The sequence below is a fragment of the Gasterosteus aculeatus genome, chromosome 7 (genome assembly GCF_964276395.1).
Source record: "Gasterosteus aculeatus chromosome 7, fGasAcu3.hap1.1, whole genome shotgun sequence".
NCBI lineage: Eukaryota > Metazoa > Chordata > Actinopteri > Perciformes > Gasterosteidae > Gasterosteus > Gasterosteus aculeatus.
Window position 1 is genome coordinate 3,224,743 of NC_135694.1, and position 22,767 is coordinate 3,247,509.

General features: G+C 49.4%; 1 protein-coding gene across 2 annotated transcripts; it reads left to right on the forward strand.

The window, feature by feature from the left end:
* The first annotated feature begins 3,892 nt into the window (after nucleotides 1-3,892).
* Nucleotides 3,893-22,420, forward strand: rin1b (Ras and Rab interactor 1b). Of its 2 annotated transcripts, none has more exons than XM_078105574.1 (12): nucleotides 3,893-4,020; nucleotides 12,395-12,538; nucleotides 12,916-13,030; nucleotides 13,124-13,196; nucleotides 13,449-13,540; nucleotides 14,183-14,337; nucleotides 14,434-14,739; nucleotides 14,816-15,371; nucleotides 17,131-17,439; nucleotides 17,659-17,790; nucleotides 18,334-18,503; nucleotides 20,544-22,420. In XM_078105574.1, exons 2-12 carry the CDS (start codon nucleotides 12,395-12,397, stop codon nucleotides 20,865-20,867), a joined length of 2,376 nt encoding a protein of 791 aa, XP_077961700.1. In that variant the 5' UTR covers nucleotides 3,893-4,020; the 3' UTR covers nucleotides 20,868-22,420. The 2 variants fall into 2 exon arrangements, with proteins under 2 accessions (XP_077961700.1, XP_077961701.1); XM_078105575.1 differs by having other exon boundaries at nucleotides 14,437-14,739; nucleotides 20,544-20,879.
* Nucleotides 22,421-22,767: the final 347 nt, after the last annotated feature.

Genomic DNA, 22,767 nt, shown 5'->3' on the forward strand with positions numbered 1-22,767 from the left:
ACGCACGCACACACACACACACACACACACACACACACACATTCGTCTACCTGAAGGTTTCTCTGCAGGGTGACCCTCTGTTTCCGGCGGCAACGCGCTTTATGTAACACGCAGACAAAGAGCCGAGGAGGTGGAGGATTTATGTGTGTGTGTGTGTGTGTGTGTCGGTGTGTGTGTGTGTGTTAATGTGCGAGAGAACCGCTGTGGATCATTTGGATGTCAGTTTTCTTCATTCGGTGGCGAGGATGAGGCTTGTTGCCGAGGACAACGACTGCCTGCATGAGTAGAGCAGGAGGGAGCAGCAGTAAGCTTCGCTCCCTCTTTAATATGCAAACACATATGTGGTAAGTGAGGCTTGTGGGGGTGTAGGAGGAGGGGGGAGGGTGGGGGGGGTCTCTTCTGCACAAGCCTTGCATGTCTTATACACATATTAAATATTGAAACAGAACTTCTCATCAACGACAGAAAAAATGCATCTGATATTGCATCTTTCCCTGCAGAGCGTTTCTAAGTGGTCTCTTGTTGGACAGTGTACATCTAGTCCACACGCACACACACACACACACACGCACACCAGCTGTGACACCTGAGCAGATTTTCGGGTATACGGGGAGTTTGCATTGTGTGATTTGAGCCCCGTATCAGCGCTGAACACTCTGTGATGACAGTGAGGCGGGCGAGACGGCAGCTGCGGGGGATTCTGGAGACGTGCAGCAGATGTTGGTGTTCTAAACCTTTTTTTTGTTCTAATGCAGTGTCTGTTTTTACACATCTGGAAGCATCAGAAGGAATTGATTAATAACTTTGCTTTTGGGTTGGTGGCCCTTCGTTAATTGACTGAATGAAATGAAGAAATGAGGAAATCATAACCTCTTTTTCAGGCTCTCTTTGCCCGACCCGAAGCAAAGACCCGACACCCCCCCCCCCCCCCCCCCCCTCTCAGCTGTCAGCGCCTTGACCCCCGGGGGGGGAAGACGGGGGCGCTGATCTGTGACGAAGGGGGAGGCGAGCGGACAGGCGGCGGAATAAACAGAGTGATGGAGGACGGCCGAGTCAGCTCTTCTGCCTGTCGTCGCGCTGTCCTGCCTGCCCCCCCCCCCCCCCAGGGGCATTCTGGGAGATGTGCACGTCAGAGAGTTGTCACGTGTGTTCAGCGTTGGTCTGCAAAGTCTGACGTGTTTTCAGATTCTTTGAAGTGCTTGAAGGGTGTCAAACGGTGCTTCTGTGTCAAATTGACTTTATCTTCGAACCCTTTATACTCCCACTTTTACCCTTTTATTCCCTCTGTGCTTTATGTCCATGTCATCATGTTCTTTTAAAAAATCAAGTACCCATTTCGTGTGAAATAGACCATAAAGCAGGGTCGGCTTTAGGGCCGAGCCCACTGTGGATGGACGGATAGTGGTTTTTCTCACAATTTATACTCTTTCACAATAAAAGCTCAATTTTTTAAAGCTACTTGTAAAAGTTTTGGCCGCCTCGTTCGGCTTTCAGCTTTAGCTCAGATGACACGTTGAAGGGATGAAAGCTGGAAGTTAGGAAGGGATGAGCACGCGCTCACGCACACAATCCCCCAGAAGCCTTTGCTGAATGAAGGCCGCAGCTACCTGTCGATCATCCGTCATCTCACCTCGAGTGCACTGAGGCCGAGGAGGTCTGAACTCGCCGGTCTTCATGACCCCCCCCAGCAGCATATGATGTGAGCCTACACACAGTTTCTGACATGAAGACACCCTCTACACACACCCAGACACACACGGACAGTATCTTATCTGAGCAGTGTCTCTGCCCGTTCCTCTCTGTGAGTCAGGGATGCTTTTTGCACCACATCACTTCCTTTTACTTCACACTCTGAAAGGCTGTGGGTGGAATCTGTTTGTGTGTGCAGGGAGAGAGAGAGAGAGAGAGAGAGCAACAGGGCAGAATGGAAACGTGTGTGTTCCAATTAACCAGCAGTAGCCCGGCGCTGCCGGCTTCCGAGTGGCTGCAGATTGCCACACTAGTGATTTTTCCACTGGGTGGGACGGAGGAGCAGTTTGATCAGAAACGACTTATTCACATGACACGGGAAATGCAGCCGTCTGTATTTGTTTCCCCCGAGTGCTCCGTGGATGTGGAGAAGGTTACGAAATGTCTCTCGCTGCCGACAGGGATGCACAGTGTAATTTTGGGGGCCTGCAAATTTGTAATTGAGCCCCCAAAGATACAGACAGAGTCAATATTAGCACAGCTGATTCCCCCCCCCCACTGGGGACACAGTCGCCTTCTCTTATAGGCGATAATCCAAACACAAGGTCTATTCAGCAGCTCATCCTCAGCAGCGTCACACACACACACACACAGTTGTGTCTTTAATCCGCATCTCAGGCTTCATTTTTTCAGGAAACTTCCTGTAAATGATGATGTAATCCTGCTCAACAACACTGAAGCGGAAATGCCGACGCCGCACTTGTTCTGTTCACATTTAGCTGCTTGTGTTCAGCTGCTGTGAGTTTCCCTCACAGAGCTGCTCGGTTTGAGGGGACAGCGCGTTTGGCGACATCTGTTGGTGAGATTCCGGATTGCAACCAACTGAATAATCGTCCACTCAGACCCCCGTTACAGATGGGATCATTCCCACTCTACAGAGTTGTGAATATTTTATTCCTCGTCTGTGGATCGATCCCCCAAAATGAAATAAATGAAAAGTTTAATATAAAAAAGACTTTACCTCCTGTATTTGGTCGGTGGATTCTTGGCTACGGCTCTTGGAAGCGTTAAAAAAATGTTAATATTAGTGTTCCGTGACCAAACTGAGGGCAGACAGAGAGGCGGAAACAGCATAAATCTGTCAAAGATTATGCAGGAAAAACACTCAGTTTGTAAGTGTCGCTGTCATCAGTTTGCAGGATTTCACAGTTACACTCATCTGCAAGCATGAGTTCAGAGAGGCACAGAGGCGCCATAAAAAACAAGTCTTACTGGGAACAAAAAACAACAACAAAGGCTGGTTATTAAATCAAAGTGGAGCTCTCGTGCTCATAAGATGCACGGCCACAAAATAGCCTTTTTGTATCACGTGACACTATTTAGCAACAAAAAATCATGTTCACAGCTTTTGTTCATAAAAGCAAGTTTCAAAATGATGTGATTGATTAGCAGACAACACAAACCACATTTCTTGGAGATTGACTTCATTTCCGTTCATGTTGGTCTGTGGCGCCCCCCAGCGGGCACCCGCGGAACTACGCGTCCCCACCTGCGGAAAGAAAGCAAACGAAGGCTGCAGCGCTCCAGAAATAGCTCTCAGGAACAAAAAAAAGAAGAAGTGCGTCAAAGTCCAGTTCCGGTTTACATGACGCGTTCAATGTTACATGGTCAAAGTGTGAGAGGAGTGTGATATTTATAATCAACACACGCCTCACCAGATGGATCATCATTCAATCAGCGCGGAGACCCTCCGCCGCGTCCTCGCTCCTCCAAAGAGCCGCACAAGCCTTTTATGCAACAGAGGATGCGCGCGTGCACGAAGGGACGAGTTTCCAGCATCTTAGTAAAATACATTCCAATGACATCTGCATGCTCTGTATTGGATGTTGATAAATATTTGCATCATTGGAATAAACTCTTTTTATTATTCTCCAAATAAACCAAGTGGTCTGACTGTCAAAAATTGTACATTTTTTGTATGGTTCCGTGTGTATCCCACCTCCCGCCCCCCTGACACACACACACACACACACACACACACACACACACACACACACACACACACACAGACTCTGCGGTGACTGTGTATCACTTCAGATGCTCAGACAGAATTAAAAATGCGCTCCTCCGCCTTGTCACGGGCGCTGCGCGCATCTTCTTGACAGGCTCCGTGTTCCCGCAGCATGTCGCTCGGACTCCGCCGCCTCTGCAGCGTCTCCACACAGAACCGGTCAAACTCTGTCCCGGACGCCTGCAATTAGGCTGCAGAACGCGCACGCACGCACGCACGCACAGCGCCGCGCGGCACCTGTTCCCACCTTCAGAGACAAGGTAAGTTACTGCGGGAAGCAGACTTTTGCGCAAAGACGCAAAAGGAGAAAGAGAGAAAGAGAGGAAGAGAGAGAGAGAGAGGGAGGAAGAGGAGGTTTTCACGGGAGTTCCTGGAGAGTTGGCACGCGCAGCCGTCCGTGCTAAGATGTTCTCCTCCCTTCCGTTTGGGAAGGTCTCTCTCTCTCAATCCTCGAGTCCGCAGCGCGTCGGCGGGAAGACGTCTTGGTAAACAACGCTGCTCAGGAGTGACTCACGCGCACGAGCCCTGCGCGTTGTGCCAATTAATCAATTAGTGACCACGGGGAGGGGAGGTGGAGGTGGAGGAGGTGGTGTCGCAGGGCGCGGTGACTTGGTTTCATTGTGAGAGGGGTGACGGGTGGGGTTAGTCGTTTTCAGGGTGGTGTCGAAGACACGAGGTGAGGAGACGCAAAACGCCTCAAAGTTTGGACCTTTTTTTCCAGATTCCCGAATAAAATATTCTCATTTACTTTTAATTAGCAGCTTTCGGTGGGAAGTGATGCCATTAAATGCGCACCGTGCGTTTCGTTTCTAATCAGCCACTCAGACCCTTTCCAGTCTGTGGGGGTCCTGATCTCCTGCGCCCCCCCCCCCCTGAATGTAATCTCACACCGTCGGACTGTTACATAACTTTAAAAAACTCAAGTGCCATCCTGCCTGCGTGGGAGTGGATGTGATGTTCCCACTTCCTTGCTGTTGTGCTCGTTAAATCGGAGCGGCACATTACTGTAAGTGGCGTTTTTGTGACTTAACTGCTGGTTTCCTCTATTTGGAGGAGGGGGGGGGGGGGGGGGGGGGGGAGTTAGGGGGATGCTTATTTGTTTTTCCTTTCTCTCATGCAGATGAGGTCTTCCTCTCTGTGGTTACGCCGCCTAAACCTGCATGAAGTCTGTGATTGCTGAATGACACGATCGTTTGCAATTTGACCAAATGTGTGCGTGTGTTGGAGTGTGTGTGTGTGTGTGTGTGGGGATGCTGCGTTGTGCCCTGTGTTGTGTAGGAGGGGTGTGATCGCGGTGACGCTCGGAGCTGTTGGACACAGTTCAGTCCCTCGGCGGAGCAGTCTGTCCTCTGTGCGCAGACGGACACGTTTAGTGACCTGACTCATGAGCATGGCAGGCTTCCCCCATCACTGCTCGGGGGACCGTGTCATCCTCATCCTCATCCTCATCCTCATCCTCATCCTCACCGTCACCGTCGTCGTGCTACAAAACTCAGAGGAAATTAGAATTGAGAGAATTCCTCCCCGATAGTTTTTAAATGATTTCCTGGAAGAAGGTTACGTCGTTTCCATTAGCAAATACTTTCTCACATAAGACTGTTTCATATGCGGATGCTGGACAAGCGTTAAAGTTCTCAGTGTGTTTTAGGAATTACAGATAAGCAGCGAATCAGGTTAAAAATAATATTTCCATGGTTACCAAGTCAACCCTCAGTCAGTTGAAGGAATGCTGATAATCTCAGTTATTACAGTTTTACTGTGAAACCCAAGTAATGTGTGTGGGCACGCTAAAGTAATTACATGCGTCTTATGAGTTGAACCTTGAATTGCACTTCACAGCATGTTTTTATGTTCAATGCTCTCTCATCATCATCCTTTATTTGCAGTCTTAAGTTTGATTTTTCAACTAGTAAAATGTGATATGATATGATGATATCGATATATTTTGATAGCAAAAAATCCCTGATGCTTTGTAGCTTTGTAGCTGGTGTTTTGTAGCTCAACATTCATCATGCTTCCTAAAAAAAGAAAGAAAATTGTGGTCGTAAAATGGTCGTGTATTCTTCTGATTGGAGTCAGAAATCCCTCCCTGAAAAGTTTTGAGAAAAACATTAAAAAGAGAGAATCTGAGCAGGAGGCGGTCTGACCGGGCACCATTCTTCCCCCCCCGGCAGCGTCAGAGAACTTTAATGCAGGCTTTCGTCCTCATGTGGTCACTCTAACACCGCCTGCGAAGGACGGAAGTGATCCCTCACTGTCAACCCTGCGCCCGGGAGACGCGTGCGAGGGTGTGGAACGCCTTGAGAGATGCATCACGGAGGCCGAATGTTACGGCGGTTAGAAGGATTTATTACATCCGATGCTGCAACTGAAGCCTGTTACTCATTGTCCTGTCAGTTTTTATTGAGGGGGGGGGGTGGAAACGGTCTAGTTTATTTATAAAGATTGCTGATTTAGAGGAAATAAACCCATGATCCGGTATATTAACTTGGCCTCCAAAGGCAGTTCCCTTTGATGAGGCAGCCCCTGATTCTGTTCAATATCATCCCCTTCAAGCACCTCGTTTCCTCTCCTCACGAGGCATTATTCACACCGGCGTATATGGAAAAACTCTGACATTACCTAACAACTCTTTTACCAAAATATCATTTTGTGTGAAGTGCTCCGTTAGTCACACTGTGAATCACAGGGTCACCCGGAGGTCAAAGCAGACTGAAAGCAGGATGTGTGAGCTCAGAAAACAACTTTTAAAGGGCTTAAATAAATTATTTCATAACTGTCAGGCTAAATTATTAGTCAGTTTCTCATTTCTTTTCCCAAAAATGTTATTGTTTTCCTCCCAAAAATGAGTGTGATATCCATTCTTGTTATTGAAATAAGTGTGAAAACTCGCAGCGTGGCGAGACTATTGCTGTGCTTTGCTCTTTTGAGTAGTGACAGTGACAGGTGACAGCATCTTGGAAAATGTTTTTTTACTTTTCCACAGGAGACAAGTGGATGAATAACAACTCGATTCTAGTTGTTTTTCTAACAAGTTTCCCCGGCTTATTGTGTAAAAAAATCTGAAAAGTCAATTGGAGGACCTGGATGTGGGATTGCCAAGTGAAGCGTTCCTACAAAAGACAAGCTCTAAAACAAGGTGAGAAGAACAGAATTAATGCCAGTTAAGTAAAGTAAGCAACACACATCAGTTATAAACTTTTTTCAATCTCAATGAAAACACTTTATAAACATATTTGTGATGTGTGTGTTGAAAATACCTTGACTTTTCATAGTTGACTTCAAATCAAAATACCAGTAATTATAATGTGTACCATTTCATGTAAACTGTACTAGTATTATCTTAATATTTAAATGATTCTAAAATAAAAAAAATCACAATAACACGTGGTATAAAATGGATGGTAGTTTCCTGCAGATGAGGCCTCGGATGCGTTCGCTGACCTGCATTGACCGGTTGTGGCCACTTGGGGGCAGCAGAAACAAGCTACACACACAACATTGTGTCTGTATTGGCTACTACGTGTTCGCTAAAACCTCCTAACTTATGCAGAAGTTATGGGCAACATTCTTATTTAAATGGAGGCGTATCTGTGGAAACCTCGCGAATGTGAGTTCAACGTTTGCTCACTTTTACCCCTATATTTGGTATCTTACGCTCCCCAGGGAAATGTGTGTGTGGCTTTTAGCTAGCTAGTTAGCAGCTGGCGTTATATGCTCAACTAACGTCTTATATGCTAACGTTAGCTTATTGCTAACCTAACTGCTGATACTTCTCGACGTTTTATAACTTTTTTTGCTGATAATTGCCGCCAACCATGGTGGTATGAGTGAACGTTAAGTTATTGTGTGAAAAACTGTTCACCAAAGACACGTTTAAAAGTTGCTAACGTATTAAATTAAGTTAAATTGACTTGAACAGTTAGAGAGCTAACGTTAGCTGTCAGATGCTAATTCTCTGTGGGCGAGTTTCTACGGACACCGCTTTTCTTCATTAACGTAATTAGATATTTTATCCATTGTTGAAACACAACTACGAATATATTATGTCATTATAGCATCTTTATTGTATTTTTTTTAAGTCATAAGCTAACCATAAATAGAAAATGATTAGTAATAAAACTTGTCCTCAATCACATCATGGTGACATGATGTCATCATGGTGTTCTAGTCTCAGACCCCTTAAGGACCCCCATCATTTCGTAATGATTAGATTGGGTGATATTAATTATCACGTTGTTTTGTTTGACACATACCATATGGTACATGGGGCATTTCTTTGACTATCAGTTTTATTATTTCATACACAATTATCAAGATTTTAGAAATTGTGCCACAGTACATATCAAAATCAAGCCTGGATGGCCTCACAGGCCCCTCTTATTAGCCTCTCACTAGCCTCTTATTAGCCTCAGAGGATACAAGACAAATCAAGGAAACATGTGTGACATAATGATGGTTAGATGTAGCTTCTCTGCCTTTTACACCCCCCCTGGTCTGACAGAACTATTTGTAACAATGCTCATCACTGCATCAGTTAACTGATATGCTTCTAAAATTATGAATATTCACAGTTATGCCAACAGGCCGTCTTCTCTCCAGTGCTGCTTCTGACTCAACACTAATGCTTCTATGCGACACACGCACACACACAAGCGCACACACGCGCTGTAACACACAGCTCTCACTTCCTTGTCACTGTCCCGGAGTGTCATCATCACTACAGCGCCTTTTCCTTTCTTTTTTTGGGTGCAGCAGGCATCAAAGAGGACACCTGCCATCAGCCAGCAGGCCCCCGGTGCCCACTGTTGCCCCCTGTAGATACTTATAGCCCACTGCAATTATGTTTGTTCCATTAGTCATCCCACGCAGGCACTGAAGGGCCGCCGGCTATACTTGGCCATCGTCATGGTCACTCTTTGTGCAAAAAAAATGAGAGATCTACAGTCTGACGCTTGCTGTCGGCGTCAAACGCGATGAATAATGAAGTAAACAGTCGTTGTTGTGCTCGGGACAAAGTTTGTTTCCACTCATCGGTGCGTGGTCATCTGTTGCTGTGTAGGTTTATGTCAGATAAAAGGTCCATCCACCTGTAGGAGTTAGATAGTGGCATAGTTATGACAGCATAACTACAGGGAGTTGTATATTTATACATATTTATGTCTTTTTTTTATATATATATCAATATTGTGAGAGGAGATCATGGTCACATTGCCAAACATGCGTCACAAAAATTCACAAGGGGAAGAAAGCGTTTGAATGTTTGTTTGTTTTGAATCGTGTGATTTTACAGCGGCCCGCTTGTCAAAATAAACCTCCAGATGGAAATAGCGTATGCAGGATGTGAGCACGCGCGGCCGGTTCTCCAGCGTCGCTCTCTCGCCACGTGCCGGTTGGCCGGAGGTCACGAGGACTCCTGTGGTGTTGCGTCTCGGATGATGAGGCCGAGGCTGGAGAGCGACCGCATCAGCTGGGTGTTCTGCGGGGGAGGGTGGGGGGGGTTTGATTCCTCCTCCCCTCCCCCTCCTCTCCCCCCTCCTGCTGCCTCGGGAGTCCCTGTAACTGTCTGCTGCAGATGTAATGAGCGGTGGTGGTGATTTATCACTCGGCTGTTGACGCTGAAATTGAGTTTCTGCGAACACACAAGCTTCAAAAAGTTTCTTCGTAAATGTGCAGGTTTCCTTTCACACGAAGAGCGCACTGTTTCGTACGAATGGGGCCGGATGATCAAACACTCACACTGTCAGAAAACTCACTGTGAGAAATGAAGCTGTCAGCAAAAAGTAGTCCGGTCTAATATAATATAATTCTCTGTCAACCTCGCGAAGTAAACAAAGATTAAGACAAAAAAACCTCAGTAAGGAGCTTTCAAATCAGCTGAAATATGACACCTGCCTCGATGTCGCCGCCGCCAATCAAACCAATCAGGACAGTGCGAGTGTGCGAAAGTTGCATGAGAACCCCCCACTTATGAGTGTGGAGGTCGTTTGAACCATCGATCGTCTATGCGGGTGGGGGGGGGGCTGTGCCTATCCAACCAGACGGGGCAGCAGTCCGGAGGTGGACGAATCTGGACGCCATGATGGCGTCCATCTGCAGTGCTGGCAGAGCTCTCCTTCGTCCTACACTGTTTTCCTAAAAGCCTTGTTTTTCTCTCAGGACGATGCGACTCCCGCTTTACCTCATGCTCTTTGTGTGTGTGTGTGTGTGTGTGTGTGTGTGTGTGTGTGTGTGTAGAGGGGGGGGGGGGTCTCAAACCCTTTCTTCTCTCTCTAAATACATCGGGTGAACGCTTTGCGGTGATGAGCTAAGCTTCCTGCGTAAACCGGCCTCATGCTAAGCCGATCATTCTTAACACCTCCAGCATGTGCAGGAGAGTGTGATTCAGCACCGATACCTTCGCCACCTGCCGCGCGTCTCCCTCGGACCGCCAGCGCTCCGTCCACCTCCAAAGAAGAAGAAGATGCAAACTAGCCACCCCAGATTGGCCCGTTGGACCCTCAGGTCTATGAGGGGGGGGGGGGGGTTACCCCCAGCTCCCCCACAGATAGCCGCTACACAGGCTCAGTACTCCTCATCATCTCCTTTTCATGTAGTCTGGCCCATCTACTGGTCGCTGCGTTCAGCGGCGTCAGACTCTCGCGGATGCTGCCGCTGCCCTCGGGCACAGAAGCACCTTGTTAGGTGTACAGTGTGCGCGTCCTTCTGCTTCATCACACTTCCAGTCTGCCGCCTCGCGGCATCGGATTTCACATTCATTTCCAGTTCCTCTCCTCTTTTTCATTTGTTATCTTTTCATCTTTCTCTTGTGTTTCTCTCCTCTCTGTGTGGCTCTCGTTCTCTGAGGGAATTACATAAGTCTGTGTGTGTGTGTGTGTGTGTGTGTGTGTGTGTGTGTGTGCGTGTGCGAGTGCGTGTGTGTGGGCAGCGTAGCTTTTTATGTAAGGCAGACCTGGAAATGGCTGGAGAAACACAAGGGTCTTGCTCTCTGTTTTGTTTATCTCTCGTGGTGTCTTATAGCCTTGTATGGTGTGTGTGTGTGTGTGTGTGTGTGTGTGTGTCATCAGACTCGCACTCACAGCTTTCCTGTTTGTTTGTTTTAAAGCTCACTTTAAAATAGGCAAAACCATATTTGACTCTTGATGTGCAGGTGCTTGTTGACTTGTGAAGTGTTGGAGGAAGTGAATGTGAACGTATTCTGTTTTATTTGCTTCCATCAAAGAGTTTGCTTCGTTCTGCCTGCTTTGCTTTTCGTTCTCTCTCGGACTTTCAGCGCATATTCAGATAACAGAACGCGTTCGGCTTCACGCAGAGTTGGAAATAAAAACTCATTCTTGGAGTTACTTTTGAATGTTTCCTGCTGACTCATTTTAAAACCCCATAAACCCTATACGGTTAAATGAAACAGACGTACACAGGTCTGGACTCTCCCAACAGCCCCGTGCACACAATGAGAACACACACACCTGCCCGTCACAGACCATGAACTCTAATTGGACAGCTGCTCTTTTGGGGTTTAGCACAGTCTGCTTTCTCATTTTTAAACCGAATTGGGAAAAAGAGTCTGCGAGAGTTTCCTCTGAGGCCCCTGGGAGGGGGGGGGGCCTTATGTAATAAGTTGGTGAGAAATGGTAAAAACCTTCCAATGTGATTGGATGAAAACAATATTCTGTGAACGCAATGAATTCATTATTTCTTCCTTTTTGTATTTTAATTTGTGAAAGAAAAGCTTCCTCGAAAGAAGAAGAAAAAAACGGCGTACCCCGTAAAACCCTTTCACCGTATTAAGATAGCGTGTATGTGTGTGTGTGTGTGTGTGTGTGTGCGTGTGCGTGTGTGTGTGTGTGTGTCGGCATGATGGTGTGTGCACGCGCATCTTGTTGGCGAAAGGGTGTTTCGCTGAGTGGGAATGCCTGGTACGATGTGTAGGCCCGGATTGCTATGGCAACCATCTGCTGCTACGCTCACAAGCGCTCGCCGGCAGCCCACACAGTGTGACATCCAGCAGCAAGCCCATCTGAGGGAGGGGGGGAGGGTGAGAGAGGGAGGGATGGGGGGGGGGGGGGGGGGACTGGTCGAATGATAACATTTACTGTAAGGGCCGAAAGTAAGAAAAACACACTGGTTTTTAAACTGAATGATTGTAAAGCTTCATTTTTATTTCTCAGAATCAAACACATTGATACAACTTGTATGGCACAACTTGTATATCTATATCTATATATATTTATATATAGATAATGGAGACTTGGAGTATACAGAGTAGCGTGCATTTGACCACACCTGCTTCTTCCCCTTCAGCGCAACACATTAAACAACAACTTTTAATGCAACACAATTCAGCCCAGCGATAAATTGGATATTGATCTCAGTGACAAATGCACAAAGGGACGCCGGCTACATGTGCGTGTTCACCGTGACCCTCTTTACTGGATAAGAACACTTGTGTAGAGCTGTAAAGTGTCACTTCAGCTTCAGGGGGCACCGTCTGGCGCAGCTCTAAAGCAAAACCTCTGCACACTGCACCTGTCTAATAAATATATATATATAGTTTTGCTCTAAAACTCATTGACCAAAGTGTTTGTGGTGTTTTTGTTAATAGAGCATCACGTTGTAGATCCTTGTGTGTTGCAGATGCAGGAGACGGGCGGCCCCCATCGAGGCTCTCAGCGGGTCTTCAGCGTCCTGGATCGCCTGCTGCTCACTCACCCTGTGTGGCTGCAGCTGTCACTCAACCAGGACTCCGCCCTCTACGTCCTGCTCAGGGAGCCTGTTGGGGTACGGACTCTGCACTTCATTCCCGCCGTATGACGTCGTCGGTTAAAAAGGAATGCAGGGAAACATTACTCTGTTGGAGTAAATGTGATTACGGTGCCGATAAACTCTTCCTGACCAAAGACAAGAGGAAGCTGTAGTATGAATATTTGTGTCATTTTAACAAAGACAACCATAGTTTTGCTCTCATTTCTTACTCAGCTCCCCCGAGGCTCCGGCAGCACCCTGAAGGCCAATATTCAAGGGATACATCTCGCTATTATTTCGCACGTCACATTGCCATTTGCACCATCTGTGCCCTCCTCCGGAGTAATCTGTGAAAAGAAACAATATTTTTAACATGCCTGCGTTTCTATATCTCGTTTCTGCGGCGCTCCCAGACCTTCTTGGTGTGCAAGTGCAGCTCCAGCCAGAGGAAGGTGCTGTGTTTGAGAGCCACGGCGGACAAAAGCGCCTCCTCCGTCAAGGAGTGCTTCATCTGCGAGGAGGACTCCAGTGAGTGTTTTTACAGCCGCCATGTTTTTCCTGTGGCATTTGAACCGCTGCCTCCACGGCTGTCCGTCACACTCTCGTCTCTTCTGTAAGCAGCATTCGCCCTGGAGAGCTCGGCGCTCACCTTCCCGGACCTGTGTCGCCTGGTGGCCTTCTACTGCATCAGCAGGTGATGCATCAGTGGAACGGAGGCACAGCACGGCCAGAATATAAACGTTAATCTTTTCTCAATACAACATGGCCACGCCCCCTCTCAACAAATAGTTCCTTAGAAACAGTTTTTCCTTCCAGTTTTGTGTGGCAGAATGTGATCAGACTCGATCTTTTCCGACATTTTATTGTCGTAGCTTGTGCACCAAATCACACGTGTGTCCATATTGATTTATTACGCTTTTGTGTTGGTTTTTGTCCTCGTCTGCAGAGATGTGTTGCCCTTCCCGCTGCAGCTGCCAGAAGCCATCGCTGCAGCCACGACACACAGGCAGCTGGAGGCCATTTCCCACATGGGACAAGGTACAGCGACAGGAGGAAGTTTTCACCTGGCATCGGCTGTTATTTCATTCTTTATGATCAAATACTCGCTAACTGACTAAATAGACAGTCTCGATATTTGATGCTGATCAACGGAGATGGCGAAGCTAGCATGCTAACATGTTAGCATCGTAACTGTGGTTTGTCGTGAAGGCGGTGAAGTCGCTCCCAGGCGACTTCTCCTCAGCAAAGTGCTTCAAATGTAAAAATAAAGTGAAGGAACGAGTGATTGAGGCAGCGCCTGCCAGCTCGCGTCTATTTTCACATGCTAACGTACTTCTGCAGCAGCAGAGAACCGAGGTGTGACGGAGCGAGACGCAGCATGTGTCACCGAGTGCAGCTCAGAGACAAACGACGCTTTCTCGCTGTCGTTCGGTCAGATAAACTTACATTATCCACGCAGGATGTCATGGTTTGATCACGGCTAAACGTAAGATGACCTTATATATATATATATAATATATATGTAACTCTGTAAGTCTAAGTCTGGTTCTGTGTTATTGGTTTTAAAATATTTGCCCAACAGCTCCAAACAAACCAGAAACGATCGGATTGATTGAATAAAACTATTTGTCAAAGTGGTCGAATGTTTGTATCCAAACCCTCTTCTTCCCTCTGGACCAGAGTTCTGGAGCACGCCGACGGCTTCGGAGGTCCAGAACGGACCGGCGAGCCCGGTCGCCTCCACCGGCGGCAGCCAGGACCGCCGCGCGCTCCGGGGCGGACCCGGCAAACTCTGCTTCATCAACCCCCTCTTCCTGCAGCTGGAGGTCAGCGTGGTAAGCGATGCACTTCACTCTCGACCCTTTGAAAGATAAACGGTGCAAAAAGGCCCCCTGGCTCTTGTGAGATGAAGGACTTTTTTCTTTTGACAGCAGCAAACGCCGCAGCCGCAGCCGCAGCAGCTCGTTAACCACAGCGCCTCCAACAAGCGGCACCGCTTCAAGCGCAGCATGCGGCTCCGGCTCTCCGAGTCCTCCATGAACCTGTCCCTGGAGGGGGTCGGCTCCTACTCGCCCCCCTCCTCGCTGGAGCGGCTGGGCGCGTCGGAGAGGCTGCAGAAGCCCGGCGGCATCCCGCAGAGAAGAGTTCACCCCGGGGCGGGGGTCCTGAGGAGAACGCCCGCCGTGTCACCGGGCTCCGCGGACGAAGAGGACGGGATGTCCGTCTACGTGCCAGGAGTAATGCGCGCTTACCTCTTCATTTGTGTCTCGGGCCGTCACTCTTTAAACTGACTCACTTGTGTCCCCCATCAAGACGCGCGCCACCGCGGAGGAGCCCCCGCAGGCCCGGCAGTCGGTGCGGGCGGCGGAGAGCGGCATCGAGGTGGCGGTCCTGGCCCTGGAGCGCCGCCCGGCGCCGTCCCTGGCCGAGCTGGACAGCAGCAGCTCCTTCAGCAGCATGGACGAGGACAACGACTCCGACCCGGAGCCCGATGGCGCCGCGCGGCCCCTCGGCCGCTTCCACCAGCGGCCGCCGCTCGTGCGCTCCCGAGGCCGCGGCGGGCTGCACCGCATGAGCGAGGCCTTCGTCTGCTTCTTCGCGCCGGACAAGCGGCTGACGCGGCTGGTGGAGGAGCTGTCCAGAGACAGGCGCTCCGCCTTCGGCGGCATGGTTCAGGACTTCCTGCTGGCGCAGAGGGAGGCGCTCAAATCCCTGGCGGCCTCTCCCTCGCCCTCTTCCTCGCGCCGCGTGACGTCCGTGCAGCTGCTCCAGGGCCTGCGCCTCTTCCTCTCTCAGGCAAAGTGCTGCCTGCTGGACAGCGGAGAGCTGGAGCCGCCCATCGAGACCCTGGTGCCAGAGAACGAGAAAGGTAAGCGCTAAACGCGTTACGTTAGGACGCGGCCGTTTTAAAGACGGCCCCCGTGAGTGCACGGGCCTTGTGAGGCGGGAACTGAAAATTCCCGGTTACCAAGAGATGGCCTTCTGTATGTCAGCGGCGTGTGCAGTCGACTTCCTGTCACGAGGAAGGTTCAGAAACCGCAGAAATTAGATAATTTAGATAATTAAGCGACACGTCCGCCTTTTCCCAGATTGTAACATAATGGCAGAAATGAGTTTACGTGTTATTAATCCAGAGTGTAGTCTATTGTAAAATGTCATTACTAAACACAAAATAATCATTTCCCCACAATGCAAACCGAAGAAATAACAAATCGAGTGGCGCTGACTGTGCTGGATTACACTTTGAGGTGATCTCCTCGACCTCGTGAAGCTTCTGCTTCGCAGGGTTAGTTTGTCACTCTGAAACGAGGAGCCGGCGGCTGCAGCGCGGGAGGACGGTGCTATCAGCAAACACGGACTCATTAGAGGACGCAGGGAAACAGACAGCCAGTGACAGCCACTGTCCACACAAAGTAGTTTACATAGTGGAGGGGCGGGGGGGGCTCATTCAGAGCTCTTATTGTCTGCTATTTAGAAAGCAGCATTAGGAAAGCCCTCCTTTCTAGTCGGATCTCTTTCACACGTGCGCGGAGGTTTGTCTCCTTTCCGTGTGTGCGTTTGCAGATGTGTTTGTGACGGATGGTTGCCTGGCAGTGCAGAGGCTTCAGGGCAGAGCGGTCGGCCACTGCCTTCCTTCCTTCCTTCCTTCCTCGGGTCCTTCCTTCCCGCGCTCTCCTTCTGATTTATCTCGCATTGCGTCGGTGGGAGGCATTTGCATTTTTCCTTTTTTTTTTCTCCCCCTCGTTTATCATAAAAAGATATCACAGTCCCACGCTCACTTGAGCAGCACGATTCAGGGGAGGGTGGGAGGGAGGGATAGAAATAGGAAGAATACTTTGCAACGGTAATCAGATTCATTAGCGCAGGAAAAAGCTTACACGCAACTTACAGGGCTGTAATCGCACTACAGGAAATATGTTACTCCAGAGAGCTGCTGGAAGAGAGGGATGCTGGGAGAGAAGCAGAGCACGGGGGGCGTCAATGATTAAACACAGGGGGGGTTGATATAGTAAGGTGGATGGGAGGGGGGGGTGGTGTACAGGAGGGAAACATGAGATAAGGAGAAGAGGATATTGATGATGTGTGGAAAACTGTGTGCACTAGAGAATTGTTACTCAGGACTGCCCACTGACTGTGTGTGTGTGTGAGTGTGTGTGTGTGCACGTGTAACGTATCCCAGAGTTCCTTTGTGTTACACCTCACTGTTGTCAGCCCAAACATAAAAGTGCATCTACAGAATGTTTAAAAAGAAAGATAAACAAGCAGGGGGTTAAAAGGGTCCTTTGGCGCCCAGCGTGCGTGTGAACATGTGATGCTCATTTAAATACACACCTGCTCAACTTTACACCAGGTGGACGAAACACTTCAACAATTCTACTATTTGAGAAATGTATAAACTCAACCATTGAAGATGCAGTTTAGAAATCGCATGAACACCAGATGTTGCTGGTTGTTCCACACAGGCGATCCAATGATGGGATCTCCTTCCACTGTTAACACCGTTCCTCTCACACACACGCACCACACGCCGCTCCACCTGCGAACGACCACGCCGCACAAGCTCCTCCGTCCAAAGAAACTACGCCAGCGTCTGAGCCCCTTGCCCCCCCCCCCCCCTCTGTCCTCAGACCTGGCGCTGGAGCGGGCCATGTTCTCCTGCGTGCTGCGGCCCCTGAGGTCCCACCTGGAAAGGGCCCTGGCGGCGTCGCACGCCCAGGACGGCAGCAGCCGGCGCCTCGCCCAGAACATGGCGCGCCTGAAGGGGGACGGCGCCATGGAGCGGCTCGGCGTGCGGACGGGCGTCCCCGACGGCCGCGAGGTGGAGCGGGTGAAGCAGAAGCTGCTGCTGATGCAGAGGACGCACTCGCCCATCGACAAGGTGCTGCTGCTGCTGCAGGTGTGCAAGTGCGTGCACAAGGCCATGGGCTCCCTGCCTGGTGAGGACGGCGACCGAGGGAGGGGGTCGACCGGGAAATGTTACTGCATTACACTGTTACACCCGCTGGGTTTGATGCTCGAGGGCTTCCCAGGGGAAGAAAAGGGACTAGGGCAAAGGTCAACAGTCTTTGCTTTCAAAGGCTGCAGTGTGTCTTTTGCTTTTTCATATATAACGCATGGCTTACTTTTGGGCTGTCCTCGTGGGTTTTTCCTTGCAGGACAGGAAGTGAGTTGGGAGGACTTCCTGCCGTCGCTGTCCTACGTGATTGTGGAGTGCAACAGGCCTCACATCCTCATAGAGGTGGAGTACATGATGGAGCTGCTGGAGCCCTCCTGGCTGGGCGGAGAGGGTACGACCTGATCTCTATGTGGCTTTTCGATCATGTGGACGGACTGTAATCCAGCAGCTTGACGAACGAAAATATTTTACCATCATTAAATATTTCCAGCCGATTTTTCTGTCAGAAAATATTGAAAGAATGCCAAGAAAATGTCACTACAGCCAAGTTGACATAGATTTAAATTGCTAGTTTAATCAATACAATAGTCAAAAAACCCCATTTGTAACTACGTATAATGTACCACCATAATAAACCAGCATCACAATTTCTAACATTGTTTTATTATTGATTAATCAACAAGTAAATGAACTTAATCAATGCAGCTCTAGTTGTAAATCAGATGTAGGTCCTCACATATTTCACTATCGATACATTCATACAACTTACTACTAAGAAAACAAACTACTATTGAATCAATACTTTGCCGTGCTCGCTCTCTCTCTCTCTCTCTCTCTCTCTCCCGCTCCAAACTTCTACCATGAAGCATATCCTCTGTTTGTTTACAGCGAGTAACCGCGGGGTTGTGCGCTCGTTGTGTGTTTCCCGCTGCAGGTGGGTACTACCTGACCAGCGTGTACGCCGGCCTGTGTCTGATCCAGAGCCTGGACGGGGACCAGCCCGTCTCCGGCTGCCTGACCCCCCAGGCCCAGGAGGCTCTGAAGGAGTGGAGCTGCAGAAGGAGCCGAGAGGCCCAGAGACAACAGGACGACCAGCAGAGCCAGGTGGGTTTGTTATTTGTTATTGTGGCAGCGCAACGCAGACACACCGGTGGTGTTGCAGCATGTGTGGGTTTGCACGCTGATCTACTTTGAAGCTGTCACACACGGCTTCCCCGTGTGAAGAGCTGCTGGATGTGCGGAGTGAAGGAACCGCTTATTATGCAGTGGAACACTTCTCCACTCCGGCAATATGCGATCGTGTGCACATGCTGAAGCTCCAGATGTTCCAACCAAAAAGCTCAGGGCAGCATTGGTTGGCACTTAGTGAACTGGTGCGTCTATCGTCATCTTCCGACGGCGCAATCAAGGCCACAGTGATGAGAAATCTGCAGCTGAAATGTGGAAGAGTTTAATCCAAACCTGTAGTTTTAAGCCGGTTCATGTCTGGTTAGAACTGTAATCTGTGAAATTAATCTGCAAAAGGTTCCAATACATAGAAATCCCCAACTGCTTCTGTGTACTCTTCTCATTTAATCAACAGTGGGACCGTGAGAAATGTGAGATGTTTAAATGATGTAACTATAGATCAGAATGTGATTCAATTGCAATATTGTTACACTGAAGGACACTTTGGCTCCAAACTCCAGCTTCTAAAACAATCCAACAATTAACAAACTGCGTCCACGTCACGCGGGGCGATAATCCACCAAAGAGGTCGGACTTTGCGTTAATTGCAGTGATGGCGGGACGAGGACCGTCAGATTATCTACAGCTGGGACGGCGACAGGTCAGAGTCCACCTCAGGTATTACCGCTGCCGCTCGGGCCCGGGGGGGCGAATAAACAGAGCAGCCTCCAACACACACACCTGGATTTCCCCCCCTAAAGGCGTTTTGAACTCATTTCAGAGGATTAGTCTTTGGGCGTTTTTAGAGGTAATCCGCTGATCCACACACCGACTTCTTACCGACACTCTCCTGTCAAAAAAAGGGTTAAAAAAAAAAAAAACGTTCCACCAGATGCCACGGAGAGAGGAGGGAAAAAAAAAAGGGCATTGTCATCCCCGGCGCTTGTGTCTCGTCACGTGGTGCCTCTCCTGGCTTCAAATAGGCGATCTAACTCACCCGGCAGCCAGTTTTTCCACTGACACAGGCGGGATCAGTGAGCCAAGTGCTATGAAGAAGTGGGCGGTCAGATAACATGAAATTTATTGAGCTGCATCTACCCATCGAAGCAGGCAAACACAATATGCACACGGACAGCGAGGAGCTCAGTGACTCTGTAAGTGTTGACGGCGGCACACCTGTTGATTTCTGCACGCGTCTTTCTCTGTCTTCACTCAAGGGGCATGTTTTGGCCACTTGTGCGTCTGTGTGTGTTTGGAGGGGAGGTGGGGTGGGGGGGTAGTTGTGTGTCTTTGCGCGCGCGGCTGAGAAGAGGATTCTCTCCGGGTTCTGAAGCTGGGATGTTTGGTGAGAGGTTTATTTGTTCCCTCCGTGAGCGTTTCCAGGAGAGCTGCGAGGGCGTCGGTAGGTGGCCGGATCGGGCGTTATGTAACAGCCGGGGGGTCGCTGCTTAAGAGCTGTGGAGAGGGGCGATTGTCGGGTTGTGGGGGGGGAGGGGGGGGGACGACTTGTGGGTCTGTGCATTTGAGCGCGTTTTCTGTTCTTTTTGAGAACGTCGGAAAGAAAAGTTTGGGCCAAAGTGCCACAAGGGGGAAAACTTTCATTGGAGCGGCGAGAAGGATTCTGTTTGGACGCGCTGTGAGGGATTCATACCTGGGGAGGGAAGGTGGGGGGGGGGCGCTAACAGCAGAGAGACTAACATGCAACCGAGAAAAAGAGCCATTTCCCTCGGACCCGCTGGCTGTGGGTTTTCGTGTGTGTGGGAAGCAGAAGCTTTGTGTTTTCGAGAGAAAATCTTTCATGAGCATCATTTTGCCTCATTTGTCAGAGCGGATTATCAGCCTCCCTCTCTCTCCTCCCCCTCCTCTGCCCTCACTCCGTAAGCCTCTTGACCTCTGCTTTGCGTGAATACAGTATATGTTCACTCTGTGTTTTCTCCCCCCCCCCCCTCACCTCCCCTCCCCCTCCCTCCCCTCCAGAGGTGCGTTCGGATACTGTTCCAGGACGGCGAGCGGAGCGCCGCGCGGACGTTGCAGTGGAGAGCCGGGGAGACCAGCCAGGCGCTGGCGCAGCTGTGCGCCGCCACCTTCGGCGTGTCCGACCCGGAGCAGTACGCCCTGTACTGGCGCAGCGGCGGCGAGATGAGGCCCCTGCCGCCGCAGGCGCAGCCGCAGGACCTGGCCGGCCACAGCGAGGGGGGGCCCTCGCTCTCCTACCTGAGGACCGACCACGACTTCAGCAAGATGCGGCGGCTCACCAGAGGTGGCGCCGTGGACCTGAGCGAGTCGGTGTGTGAGGAGTGAGTGGGAGGGAATGGAGGGTGGTGGGGGGGTGGGGGGAGGGGGGGGGGGGGGGGGGGGGGTAAGGAGGAGGAGGAGGAGGGCTGCTCTGTCTCTCCCTCTCTTGCCTCTGTCTCGTCGTGGGCGAGGACTCGTTTTTTGAAAAGAGAAGCCGGCCTCCTCCGGACCCGGCGCCGACCTTTTTGACGGTAAAACTCTTTTTGCGAGAAGAAAGGAGCGACGCGCGGACCAGCGGTTGTGCCGTGTACCACGCGTGTGCTCCTATTTGTGGAAAATGTGTAATAAATGGATTTCTTTTGGTTTTTAGTCGTTGAACATGAACCCAGAGTTATACCACGAAGGGGATTACGTCACTAGAAACGTGAGGAAGCACAAACCCAAAGACCAATTCTCTGAGACTTCTGTTGCCTGGAAACAAAAATCACTTCCTGCACGCACACGAGAAGCGAAATATTCCACCGTGGCGATGTAACCCTTTCGCAGTATAGTTCTGGGCAAAAAAAAAAATCTAAAAAAGACACTTGGATGTTTTATTACTTCACTGTTATGTGGGACGGAACGGCGGTTAAAGGGTTTCTTCTCTGTGGCCCCTGGAATACAGTCTGACCCACCGGGGGACGTGTGTTATAGCCAAGACCGAACCTCAATACCAAAGTGAAACCAAAACAAGAAACACGTAGACAAAGAGGCCATTTCACAGGAAGGAAACGTTGACAGGAAGCTTTAAATCAGCTGTTTCATTTTTAGAGTCAACCGCCAAGACGATTTAATTGTATCTCTTTATTTTAAGGAAAAAGTGCCCAGACTCTCCTCCCCTGTTTTTGGCAGGTGGAGTAACGGGCGAGTGGGAGGGAAGTGACAGAAAAGCTTTCTGTGTCTTTCTCTCTTTTTCTTTGTTTAAACCACAGCCAGATAAAACACGCCGAGGCGACGGCGCCACTGAACGACTGGATGTCTGAATCAAAACCAACGAGACCCTTTTAGTCCCTCTGCGACCCCCCCCTGCCTTCATCATCCGCTTGTTTTATATATATTATAGTTCCTCCGTGGGCCGCACTGTAAGAACACCACTAGGGCCCATGACCCCGGACCCCCCCAGGACCCCCCCAGGACCCTCCCGGACCCCCGGGGCGACGGGTCGAATGTAAACCCAGTCACCAGCTGCCGGTGGCTTTTGCTGCAAGTCGTCACTGTCGACCGACTGTTGCGCTCGGCGTTGTTACCGATTTGTCGTATTGCGTATCTTAAACTTAAACTTTTGATCGTTGAATTTGTCGGGTAGATATCAGACATACGTGTGGATTTTTCACACGTCTGCGGCTTTCGAATCAGTCGAGGAGGTTCGCTTTGAGAACTATGACGTGTTTTGAACATTATTGCATGCTTTTCTTTTCTTCATCTAACGTGAAGGTTCTGCGAGTGTGGTGCAGCATGTGTTCATTGTGAGAGCTCACTTTTTATTTATTTATTTACTTTCAGTGTGAAGAAACTCATTACTGTACTCTGTCAGGTATCTCAGTATCGCAATAAAATTGCAATATCTGTTGTTCCATTCAGTTTGATTGTGGCTGTTTCTGATTGGACGTTGTGAACTAATTCAACCACCAGGTGGCAGCAAACCTCTTAAACGAGCAGCACCTCACATGGGCGCTTTACTCCAGTTGAGCCTCCTGCTTCTAAAACCTTTGGTCTTTTCTCCTATTTCTATTAAATTAAAGAAAGAACTGGTTGGATTTTTAACACAAGACTCAATTTGCATGTTTAAATTAGTTTGAAAGTTGTCAAATTTCAAATCCATCTAGATAATGAAACATTAGGACTGAGGTTCCCGTGTACGAAGACGGATAATGTCTTAATCATCTTATGATTATTAAAAAGCTAAAGAGTGACTTCTTTCCTCCCG

Excerpts from the sequence above, each read along its gene's own strand:
- rin1b (XM_078105574.1), top strand. The coding sequence starts at position 12,395 with ATGCAGGAGACGGGCGGCCCCCATCGAGGCTCTCAGCGGGTCTTCAGC. Across the intron at positions 15,372-17,130 it reads GGTGCCAGAGAACGAGAAAG|ACCTGGCGCTGGAGCGGGCC; the intron begins GTAAGCGCTAAA and ends CTCTGTCCTCAG. Across the intron at positions 17,440-17,658 it reads GGCCATGGGCTCCCTGCCTG|GACAGGAAGTGAGTTGGGAG; the intron begins GTGAGGACGGCG and ends TTTTCCTTGCAG.